At 39.2% G+C, this 12,411-nt stretch overlaps 1 protein-coding gene across 2 annotated transcripts; it reads left to right on the top strand.

Annotated features, from left to right (window-relative positions):
• Window positions 1-70: 70 nt before the first annotated feature.
• Window positions 71-11,190, top strand: bbs2 (Bardet-Biedl syndrome 2). Of its 2 annotated transcripts, none has more exons than XM_086163283.1 (18): window positions 71-177; window positions 656-785; window positions 1,018-1,245; window positions 1,640-1,765; window positions 2,035-2,097; window positions 2,272-2,349; window positions 2,900-3,004; window positions 3,147-3,233; window positions 3,362-3,497; window positions 4,002-4,141; window positions 5,188-5,317; window positions 5,405-5,576; window positions 5,709-5,838; window positions 5,980-6,099; window positions 6,988-7,125; window positions 7,226-7,338; window positions 8,748-8,896; window positions 9,216-11,190. In XM_086163283.1, exons 2-18 carry the CDS (start codon window positions 669-671, stop codon window positions 9,320-9,322), a joined length of 2,139 nt encoding a protein of 712 aa, XP_086019409.1. In that variant the 5' UTR covers window positions 71-177; window positions 656-668; the 3' UTR covers window positions 9,323-11,190. The 2 variants fall into 2 exon arrangements, with proteins under 2 accessions (XP_086019409.1, XP_086019410.1); XM_086163284.1 differs by having other exon boundaries at window positions 85-177; window positions 659-785.
• The last annotated feature ends 1,221 nt before the right edge of the window (window positions 11,191-12,411 follow it).

Genomic DNA, 12,411 nt, shown 5'->3' with positions numbered 1-12,411 from the left:
TGTTCCAGCTTTGAAAGAATTAAGTCAAGGTATACGAATCTTTTATTCTGAAAATACTTAACCGGAAAGAGTTGACGTTAAGACGCTGCTCACCCCACTCTCATTGGAGATAGCTTGCTAGTTATAAACTGACTTGTGATCAAATCTATATTTCGCATTTTGTTTGGCAAGGAACAGGTGAGCGCTTCGTTTTGCAAGACGCCGATTCCGTTCATTTCGCTTTCGGCAATAGTCCACACAGTTTCCCGTAAAATTTAAGTCAGCGCCGTTCATTCTAGCTAGCCATGCTAAATTTACAGTTCAATTAAGATAATTAAGGCTTTTTTTTACCCGACTAATTACTAGCGTTTCACAGTTAATATAGTACTTGGTAGTGATATGGGTGTTATAATTTTTTGAAAAGCCACATCAACTGACTGATACCAGTATTCTCTGTAAACAAAATGACAGGGAGATTAACGCGAACCAGATGAAAAGCTTTAGCTTGGTACTCTTTGTTGCTAGGCGACAGAACACTCAACAGGGTGCCCTCGGTAAAGCTCGTAATTACATTAGTGCCAAAATCAGGCATTGTCATGGCACCCTTACTTGCTAATGTGCTTCATTTGCCAAGTGCAGAATCGTGAAGTGTCTTTTGTGTATTTTGTTTTAATAGCAGCTCACGCACCATGTTGGTCCCCATATTCACCCTGAAATTAAACCACAAGATAAACCCTCGCATGGTGACCATTGGGAAGTTTGATGGAGTCCACCCCTGCCTCACTGCAGCCACACAGGCTGGAAAGGTTAAAGACAGACTCACATTCTTTTAATACATATGCATTTTTCTGACAGAAAATGCTTTTTATTTACTTCATGCATCAAGATCATCAGTTTAGATATCAATAGCAGATATTTGCCTGCAGGAATGATTCATTGGCTCTAAATTTAAATATAAAATTATGTTTTTCTTCAAATTATTGCTTGTATTTCATTTTCAGTCCTTTTTTTCACAAAGCTTCTTGCTCTCTTTGGAAGGTTTTTATCCACAACCCTCACACTCGTAGTCAGAGACCGGTCGCTCACAGACTGAGCCAGAGTGCTCAGGACTCGGACATCTCCCTGCTTAATATCAACCAGGCTGTTACCTGTCTGACGGCAGGAACACTGGGACCAAACACCACAGGTGATATACTGTTGGTGGGATCCCAGACAAACCTGCTGGCTTATGACGTCCATGACAATGCAGATGTCTTCTACAGAGAGGTGTGTCACCATTATTTGAGTGCTAATTACAGAATAATACCGTGGAGTTTAACAGCAATCTAATCTTAATTAAATCAGGTTTTCTCATCTAGACGTTGTTGATTCACACTTTGGCAATACACCAGTAGTTGAACATTATCTGGGATGTATGGGAAAATTGACGTGGCATTATAGAATTGTCAGCAGGACATAAGCTAAGAAATTAGCTTGAAATTATTTACCTATTGCAAGAGTATGACCAGCTAATCATGTGATAATTACAAATAAAACAAGCTATGTAAATGACTAATTACTAGATAGTTTTTTTTTAAAGATGAGCATGCTTAAATCAAATCATATACTAAATTCATATATGATATGTAAACTTTTTAACTTGTGATGTGAGTGTTTATAGGTAACAGATGGGGCCAATGCGATTGTTTTGGGCAAACTTGGAGACCTCCCAAATCCTCTCGCCATCATTGGAGGGAACTGTGCCTTACAAGGCTTTGACTATGAAGGCAATGACCACTTCTGGACGGTAAGAACAGTGACCCTTCCTTTGACAGGAGCCGTATTTAAACTCCCAATTGTTTGAATAAGCAATTTAGGACACTTTCCTACATTTTATTTCTGCATATTCAACCACTTGTTGCCACAAATTAGAATAGATCCCAAGTATACTTTTGTTTCATATAAACAAATATTCTGCACCATGATTTCCAGTTCCCATCATCATAAACACTTCATTTTTCAAAGGTCTGGATTCATAATTTCGTGAGCTATATTCATGAAGCGTCTTGTTTTCAGGTTACTGGGGATAATGTCAGGTCGCTGGTACTATGTGACTTCACTGGTGATGGGAAGAATGAGGTAAGACTTAGCAAGCAGTTCGAAAGTTGTTTCTCCACTTCTCTAGTTTTTCCAGTTGCTCTTGATTTATTGTGTTCACAGCTGTGTCACGACTGTGTAGACAAAATAAAATGTCAAATTCATTCATCGTGATAAAATATCTATGTGTGTATGTTTGTGTGTGTATATGTTAAGCTCCTGGTAGGATCTGAGGATTTTGACATCAGGGTCTTCAAAGAAGATGAGCTTGTTTCTGAGATGACTGAAAATGAGGTAATTGGATCCACAGAAAATTAAGAAAAATGTCAATATGTACCAAATGTTTTCTAACTCCTAGGGAAGCATGGTCATAGACTTTTTTTAAGATTGTTATGTTACACCTGTTACTTTTCATATCTAAATTCCTTAAATGGTTAATTTTTGGTTAAAATGTTTAGTTTTTCTTTTAATTTAATTAAATTTTTTTCACAATAGACCCACACGAGTGTTTCAGAATTTATGGAAAATGGCTGGAATTAGTTAGAAATGATTCTGCTCAGAAAAAAATGAACGTGCCAGCTAAGAATTGCTAAAACAGAATTGGACAATACCATGACAGGAAGAGACTGTGACAAAATGGCTAGTAATGCCCAAAAATAGTAGCGAGAAAAATCTTAATGAAAAACATGTTTTCTTTCATTTGTTCTTTTTTCCATGTAAGCACACCCTGCGTTCTAGGAAATCGTACGAAAATGTCTCTGACATTCGTTGTCTCTGACATAATTACTGTACCAGCAATGATACATTTTTGAAGTGATTTGTCCACGTGTCCCTCTGTACACAGACAGTAACATCACTGTGCCACATGCACAACAGTAGGTTCGGATACGCTCTGGCTAATGGCACCGTGGGAGTCTATGATCGCACTGCTCGATACTGGAGGATAAAGGTACTTATTTATCTAGGAGCATCTCTAAATGTCTTCAATTCTCCTTGAATGTTTGTCCTGTATTGTTGACAGGCTTATGAACACCAATAACCAAAATAATCGCTGAAACTTTTCATCTCTCCTTTTTCTTTTACCAATTTAGTCTAAAAATCATGCAATGAGCATACATGCCTTTGACCTTAATGGTGATGGAGTTGTGGAGCTTATCACAGGCTGGTCCAATGGAAAGGTCAGCTCACAACATGGAGAGGATTATTGTCTAAACAAACTTTAATTTGTCTCCCAAGAATAATATTACATTGATTTGAAGATGTCTCTACGGTTTTAATCGTTGCTCATATTTCGTTTTTCTTGCAGATCGATGCTCGTAGTGACCGCACAGGCGAAGTCATATTCAAAGACAACTTTTCCTCCTCTGTTGCGGGAGTGGTGGAGGGCGACTACAGGCTGGATGGACAGAAACAACTCATCTGCACCTCTGTAGATGGAGAAGGTACACTGTGTCATATACATAACTTCCTGTGGTAGAACTGTTTTATTTTTGCACAGTATATAAACGTTTAGATATTTTGCTGTTGGATCATGTCGGAAGTGGTTATATTGGTTTTCGTAACATAAAATTTACTTGGACCTAAAGAATAGTTGTGTTTTATCATTATGAATTATCGTTTGCTTTATACTGTACATCACCTACATCTGAACAGTTTACAGACACCTGCTGAAAGGTGTGTGTTTATGCGTGCATGTTTGTGTTCAAACACCCTCCCCTGCTAGCAGGACATTTCAAACAAATGAAAAAAAATCATTTTTCTCTATAACGATATGTTTCTGTTTCTTGTGATCTTAGCTTAAATGCAACAGTTTTGCAATATATCTGAATGAGCTTCTGAAAAACAAGAAAACGTAAATGTGAACATTGTGTATATTGAGGTGATTTCCAACCTGAAAAATATTTGTGTAGCTGACTGTTTATGTTGAAAATGTGTGTATGATGCAGTGCGTGGATACTTGCCAGCCGGTAAGGACATGAAGGGGAATCTCATGGACTCCAGTGCAGAGCAAGATCTCATCAGAGAGCTCAGCCATCGCAGGCAGAATCTACTGCTCGAGCTACGCAACTATGAAGAGAATGCCAGGGTACATCCATAACTTACTGATATGTGAAATTTTGTCAGTAAAGACCATAGACACATTGTTGTAGATATATATACAGAGGCGCTCAGGTTTTGGAACAATTGTTGTTTCAAATTCTTGCCTTCTAGAACAGGATTTCTCAAAATACACTGGAATTGTTGTATTTCTTTTTTGCTCAAATGGTTCCCATTCACTGGCGGTTTTTAAACAAATCAGAGTTGGAGCCTCCTTTTTTTCTTGTTCTGTGAGGTTTTAGGTGGTCGACAGCCAAGGAGTTGCATAACTGCATCCTTCGAGTTTGATGTTTCCAGAGAGTGTAACGCTTTCAAGTAATTTTTGAAGTTCAGTTTCATTGATAATAAGGCAGTGAAAGATAGAGCCAAAGTCTGCTCAGGGTTTGAAAAATGCATTTTGATTTAAAAAATATGTGATTCTGACTTTAGGTGAAGTGTTACAGAAATTGGCATACATGTAGTTGAATACTGCCAAGTTTTAACTTTTAAAGTCTGTGTGTGTGTCATCTTTGAGATTTGAGCATTGCAAAAGTTACAATTCTATGCTCTCAGTTTTTGTTACTGTCAGATATCATTTTAAAGTTGTGTTTTCTTTTCCCTTTTTTTATTCTGTTCTTCCTCCTTTTCTGTGAGGTTTTAAAAAAACTCAACATCAGGCTGCATCTCTGCAACCATACCACTTTACAGCATAAGTTGAAATTTTAACTTTAGTCTCAGGATTTTGACATCTTACATAAGTGTCATGAGGGTTGCACAGCATTTCACCATTATCATGCTGGGTCAGAAAGCTGCTACCGCTTGATAAGTCCTCCATTTTTTCATCAAAGGAGAGATTTCAATCAATTTTTATTTTACACTTTTACACATTTTTCCCCAAAGAACTATTACAGTCAGGCACAGATATTATTTTTTCCTTTTCATGTAATTTCCATCTTGCAACATTTCATGTAGATAAACATGAAATTCCCAAACATTAGCTTGAATACTGTTGATATGAAACTTTACCCACATGGTATCAATATTATATTATTTCAGGGCGTGTCAGAAACCAACAATGGCGTTGGTGTGATTCCAGCCAACACTCAGCTGCAGACAGCGCTGTCAGTGAGAGGTGCAACAGAAGACCAGAAAGCTCACGTGGAGCTCAGTATTTCAACTCCAAATGGTATAATTCTATTTTAGTAAAAAGCATGTTTACTAAGGTTCTGGCTCCTGTTGATAAGCCTTTGAATCATTCGTTCGTCGTCCTCAGAAACAATTATCCGTGCTGTGCTCATCTTCGCTGAGGGGATTTTTGAGGGTGAGAGTCATGTGGTCCATCCAAGCGCCCAGAACCTGTCTGGATGCGTTAGGGTTCCCATCATCCCCCCAAAGGATATACCAGTAGATCTGCACATCAAAGCTTTTGTTGGTGGGAAAACTAGGTAAGAGTCATGGTTTGAATGCTGTCAGGTCACAACAGGCTAACAGCACTCTTGGGTTATTTTTTATGAATGAGAGAGTCCCAATTTTCCGAAAAATATTTTTGATCTTCAACTCTCCTTTTGCCCTACCAGCACCCAGTTCCACGTCTTTGAAATTACTCGTCAGCTTCCTCGTTTCTCAATGTATGACATAGCAGAAGATCCTACTTCTGCTCCTCCTGATGGAAGGGTCACGTTCAACATCAACGACAGACCGCAGCGGGTATGAGAGGTCTTAGTTTCTGATTAGGAGAAAGTTCATATATAGAGATGTCTGTTAAACTGAATCTTTCGTGCTTTCTCTGCTTGTGTGTGTGTGTGTGTGTGTGTGTGTGTGTGTGTGTGTGTGTGTTCCTCTCTGTAGGTGGTGATGTGGCTCAACCAAAGTTTTCTGCTTCCAGAGGGCGTAGATAGTCCTGATGTCACTTTCAACTCACTAAGGGGTGGGGGGCTGTTATCCATCAGCATGGCCGGCAATGGACAGGTACAGCGGTGCATAGACACATGAAAAATATAAAATGTAGAGTCAGGATTATTTGTATATAAAAAATTGAATAATGTAGTATTGTATGTAGTAATGTATTTCTAAGAAAAGACAGCAAATTTGAGCCATGATGCAAAACAGGGTCTGGTAAATATATTGCTCTACACATATTAATGTATTATTCATTGTGCTAGAGACTTACATAATCAATATTTGTATGTTGTGTTTTTATTTTAGATAACTAGCATAAACTGTGATACATCATTATTCATAAACTGTACTCAGCATTGCACCTGCACTTTGCGAGTTGCACACTAAGCTGCACTCAATGTTTTACTTGCACTGCCAACACCGTTCATATTTATAATAATGTTTACATTGCCAATTTATTGGCAATACAAATCCAAATGCACTGTGGACAACAAAGTAAGAATTTCACTGTACAGGGAAACACATTTCCGCATTGCACATATGACACGATGAATGTTGAATCTTTGAATTTAAAAAAGAGCCCCTAGATATTCTTTTTTGCCGCCATCTTGTTCAGCCCAGAGACTGTCATCAGGTGGCGTCTCAGTGTAGCATCGGCAATGCCAAGTGGTCACAGTGGACTGTCTGTCAAGAAGAAGTTTAATAAAATGTATAAATCAATTAATTATTCTCAATGATTTATTTTTAAAATAATTCAGGCTTGTCAGTTCGATTGTGCCATTATGCAAAACATGTTTTAGACATACTTTAGCATTTTTTTCTCAAGTTGGAAGGTAGTAGCAGTTAAAATGTAAAAATTCATCAATTAATTACTTTGTTATACCTAAATGGATCTCTGACAGTGCAAAGTCAAAAAACGCATTGCGTTGAGTGATACACTTAACTTTGTCCACACAGATTACTTTAAGGACAGACGATATCGACCTGGCCGGTGACCTTGTCCAATCACTTGCGTCATTCCTGGCGATAGAAGATCTGTCAGCCGAGGCCGACTTTCCCAATTACTTTGCAGAGCTACAAACTACACTCACTGAGGTTTGGATGGACTCAGGTTGAAAGACCTGCTGTCAGAAATATTAAGTTTCTGTTTTTCTTTGCGACATTCATTATGGAATTTTGCATCTCTATGCAACAGGTGGATGAATTCCACTCTGTCCACCAGAAGTTGACTGCAGCAATGGCTGACCACTCCAACTACATCAGAAACATGCTGGTGCAGGCAGAGGACGCCCGTCTCATGGGGGAAATGTGAGTTTGGGTGTCATTTGGGTGTCATTCCTGATTCTTCATAATGAAATACAGACCCTGTACTTTGTGCCACAGAGCTTTTTCACAAAAATGATGATAGTGTCAAGGCAGACAAAGCACATGTGATATTAATTATATTCCGCTTTACGCTGCCACTCTCAGGCCTGTGTTTCATTTCAAAAGCCCAACAGTTTCAAGGAATAGATCAACCAGAAATGAAAACCCAGTCATTATCCACTCAACCCCATGCAGAGAGAGTATTGTGAGTGCATAACACACTCCTGGAGCTTCATAGGAAAACACCCTTGAATCTTCCTTCCATACAACTGAAGTGAGCACTTCTGCTAAAAAAACAACTTTTCAAGTTAACTTCACAGATTCTCCAAGGCTTGGATTCCACTGGGTTCTTGGAGTGTTTTATATATTTATTTTTTTATTTACTTATTTTTAATCAGAATTTATATTGAGTTTGAAATATGTTGATCAATCATTGCAATTGTTTTGGCGAAATCTGCAGGCTCTATTCCTCTGAAACTCCGGGAGTGTTTTTTGCCACTAAATAGTTCTCACCAGACAGTCTTGGCATACTTTTAAGTGGAAAGCAACAAAATATTACTTTTGGAGTGAATTATTGATCTATGTTGCAGTTGTAATGGCAGCCTCTGTGGGTGAAAGTAGTAATTACAGGATGGTAGCACATAGTGTTGTGTCTATTCAGGTTGTGAGTGTATCTATTAACTCCATAAACAAAATACTTAAATATTAAGAAAATTATTTATTGAACTTTAAACTGAAATAACGTGCTTCTTTTAGCACAGGACTAAATAATAGAGTCAAATTCATGCAGCATTTTAATATATTTTTGTATGCCTATTAGAAAGAGAATGAATGGTTAATAGTAACCATTACCTGACAGCATTGAAAACAGGTGCAGGAATGACATTTCAATAACTGAAAACTGTTTGTAATGATCAGAATAAGTGCAAGGCACTAGAGTGCTGCTCTATAATATTCAGATTAATCTTCAAATACATTTCAAAGTTAATTGCCAGAACATTAAATCCACTCCATTTTCGATTTTTTTAAACCCTGAATGTTTCCAAAATAAGCATGTTTGTCCTGCAATGTGTTTACAAAGCTGTGGTTTGTGTCTTTTCCCAAACAAGTATGCTCAGTTTGCAACATCCTCCTGTAGATAAACCTAGAAAAAAAAAATTCAATAGAACTTGAAAACATCCTCTTTTTGCTCAGATTACAGGTTTACTGCCCCAGTTCTATTATCAAAATGGTGTTCTATCTTTCATTTTTAATTTTCTCACATATAGTTTGGGGAAAGAAATGGAAACACAGTTACACAGATCGCACCAATGATTTTCTTTTCCACTCATCTTCCTCCCATTTAACTGCAGGATGACTATGAAGAAGCGATATAGAGAGTTGTATGACCTAAATAGGGATCTTGTCAACGAGTATAAAATTCGCTCCAACAACCACAACGCCCTGCTGGCCTGCTTAAAGTCTGTCAACCAAGCCATCCAGCGGGCAGGGAGACTTCGAGGTACGTCACTCTTATGTTTTCACATTTGTTAGTATAAGGTGATGCATCTTGAATCAAATCTCCATGGAGCTAAGGGGACATTCATGGTTGATCTTTACTTGGATGGGTGCATTAGACTTCCTTCCATTCTGGATTATATTTTCGCTCTTCATCTTTGCATGATTGGACATTGTGTCTTGCAGGGCTTTAGCAGGCTCCTAAGCCTCGTAAATCATTCAGACAGTCCAAAGGTGTGCTAATGCGAGCGGATTAGCTGTTGTCTCTTTAACATTATAATACTTAGATCCAACTGTCTGCCTCCATTCATTCCTCTCCTCAGTGGGTAAACCGAAGAATCAAGTAATCTCTGCTTGTCGGGATGCCATCAAGAGCAATAATGTCAACGCACTCTTCCGGATCATGAGAGCTGGCACCGCATCCACCTGAAGGCGGACGGAGGGAGACGGACAAAACGAGAGCCATTAAAACCTCTTCATGGTTTCACCGGAATGATGAGCCTCTCACACACAGGGACACATGAGGACTGTGGAATTTGGGTACTAGTTGCCTTAATCACCGAAGTTAAAGTCCCGCTAGCTCCCAGAAACAATATCCAGGTAGCACGCTTAGCAAACTAGTGAAATTGAATTCATCTCTCAAGTGCAGGGAATATTTTGAGCTGGATCTAGTGTAGCCACAGTTTAGCTCCAAGTTTGTCAAGAGTGTTGTGCAGACAGAATTGTAGAGGCTCAGTTGAACCACAAGCCAATTTTTCCACAAATAATGGGGGAAGGGAAAGCATATGACAGGATCAAAGGGTTTTCTGCTCACTTACAACACTGTTAAAACTTTAGTTAGAGTTAAGCGGTGACTTTATGATGTGCCTGGTCATGTTGCACATCCATCTAAGAAACACCCCAGGAAAGTCATCCCAACTGTTTAATTTCCCCAAGACATGAACATGTGGTGGAATGACCAGCCGCTGGATCATAACGCTGACTGTTGAATTCCGCTGACGGTGATGTTTAGAGACAGCGCAGCTGGAGCGAGAGAGAGTGAGAGAGAGCCTCCTTCTCTCAGACGGAACCCTCAGAATCGGTCGCTCCATTAAAACGGCTGGCGGAGCAGAGAGTTCTGTTCTCAGCCTCTCCCAGCTGGTGTGTGTTAGAGCTGTGTTTGTAGCCAAAGACAACAATTTTAAAATTACCGAATGTCACAAATGACCAACGCTGTGTGCTCTGTTGATTGCACGCAGAGATTGTAAATATAATTTTGTGTTGTGGCAAAGAGAACTATTAGATTATAATTTAAACCTCCTTTAGCTGTGAGGTGACTGTGTTGCATCATGAGGGAATGATTTCTTTGGCGGGGATCTTGGCTGGCTCGACAGTTTATTGTTAATGCATTGGTAGCCTGGATTAATATACATGAGGGAGATGCAAGTCCTCGCTCCTGCAAGACAGCAAGTACATGCAGTCTCCTTTTTCTCATTTTGAAGATCTTTTCTTTAATGGTGTGAACGCCTCTTCAAACAGCCGGAGGAGTTTTCTTCAGCTCGCTGAAGCCCCACAGCCAAAAATTGACGCAGTCAGACCTTCTGTATTACAACTCACTATTTTCTCCTAGGAGCTACTTACTCAGCAACATTTACAGTAATCATGGGGATTGAGATTTAGCTCATTTGAAAATGAATCCAAGGATTCCAGCTACATAAGGGTCTTTGAATTCTAAGATCAATCAAACACATGGCTCTCAGACATACAATAATATGCATGGCAAGTTATCAGGACACACGGCTCAACAATTCACTGAACGCATTCCAAAACATACAGTATGTATAGAGAGATGTAAAAAAAGTCATTAAAATTTAAAAGAACAGAAAGACTCCAGGGAGGATGGAGCAGGTTTGACATCGAAGAACACAAGATCTAAAAGTGTCAAGAAGGGAAGTAGTTTCTTGAATTTTGTTAAATCAAAAGCAGCAGCGACTAGAAATGGTGTTCAGCCGTGACTTGGAGGAGTGAATAGGTGCAGCAGACCCAGAGTTTTTGAAAATGCAGAGTCATTTCAAGGCTGTGGATTTAAATAGTGTTTTAGTGGTCTTGGAACTGGTACATCATGAGGACCGAGTCCACTGTAATCTAAGAAAGTTGATACTGTAAATCCAATATCAAGTCTTGGATGGTTTTTAATTACGTGAATCTGACTCATGTTTAAGTTATGTGACACAAGTCCATAGGTCTTATATAATGTCAGTCTGTGAGTTTGGCATTGGTTACAGCATCTCGATGTCTCATTATATGCCAATAATTTCATTTTTATGGGTATGATTTTTTTTCATCTTGACCACTAGGACTTTGATTGTAGATTTCAAAATTGTATCATCTTTCAGACAATCAGCTCACACACACATGCGCGCGTGCACACACACACACACACACACACAAAAACTAAACATTTGCTATTTAAATAATACATTTAAGTGAGACTGAAATGCAAAGATGACTTTTTCATTGCTGTTATTTTTTACATTAATGTCCATCATGGGGGCCACTATTACTAAGGAGAGTCTTTGAATGTGTGTGAATGGGTGATTGAAATCCAGTGTAAAGCTCTTTTAAACAGAAAGGTGATAAAAACACAATCTATGTGGAGACCATTTCCCCATTTTACATTTTATCAGATATCCAATTTGCAGCGGAACATCAGCCCTTTCTGATAGTTTGCATTTTCTGAGCTTTTTCTTCCTTTCAGTTGCTTCGGTTGTGTATGAGTGGGACACGCTGAACACATGTCCACCCAGCTGGATTTCATTGGTTCAAAAGGTCCAAAGTCATAAATTACTCCCTCTGCAGCTCCTGCCGAGCCCCCGGCTTTGCCCTAACCCCCTCACCTCTCCAGTCCCATGCTTTGCTCACTTCTCCATTCTCTCCCTTTCCTCCCTTCCTCTCCATGGTCAGCTGGAGGAGGCCAAACTGCTTGCTGGAAAAGTGTCGGTCAGCAAAATCCACACTTTGTGTCTGCAGCAGCAAGTTTGCACTGATGGATGTGATTTGTGACTTCAGTGTTGAGACAGCTTGAGTCATTATTGCAACTCCAGACCCCCCCCTTCCCCTCACCCCTTCTTATTTATTCCACTCCTCTGTTTCTTTCCTCTCTTCCACCCTCCCCAGTTGCTGTGCTGGCATCTGGCTCCAAGTTGCTGCTTTCCAGCTTCAGTCACGTGGTTCAATTCGCGGATGAAAATGCTGCTTTCAAGGACTGCTTGATCATCTCCCTTTTCTTGCCACAGGTTCATTAGAATGATTATGGATTGGATTTAAGAAGTATTGGTCTGGGGAGAAAAAAAATTCAAGCTTACATTGACATCACCCTTTTACAGTAGATGCTTCGGAAACAAAATGAAAACAAGATTTTATCAGTACCGGTTTTAGTTCTACAGTTCTGGTAACTGTCATTTTTCTAATTGTGCTAAATATATTATTACACAAAATGGTTGTAATTTAAACATTTCAAGTTTGACGTCCTCTGTGCTT

The sequence above is a fragment of the Fistularia commersonii genome, chromosome 17, assembly GCF_037954325.1.
Source record: "Fistularia commersonii isolate RoL2024-O1a breed Wild chromosome 17, RoL_Fcom_v1.0, whole genome shotgun sequence".
Lineage (NCBI taxonomy): Eukaryota > Metazoa > Chordata > Actinopteri > Syngnathiformes > Fistulariidae > Fistularia > Fistularia commersonii.
Note: the sequence above shows the minus strand (reverse complement) of the source record. Positions and strands in the feature narration are given on the sequence as shown.

What these genes read in the sequence shown, in the direction of transcription:
- bbs2 (XM_086163283.1), top strand. Translation starts at nt 669, where the DNA reads ATGTTGGTCCCCATATTCACCCTGAAATTAAACCACAAGATAAACCCT. An exon ending in TTTGTTGGTGGGAAAACTAG is followed by an intron (nt 5,577 to 5,708) that starts GTAAGAGTCATG and finishes TTGCCCTACCAG; the next exon opens with CACCCAGTTCCACGTCTTTG. An exon ending in TACAAACTACACTCACTGAG is followed by an intron (nt 7,126 to 7,225) that starts GTTTGGATGGAC and finishes TCTATGCAACAG; the next exon opens with GTGGATGAATTCCACTCTGT.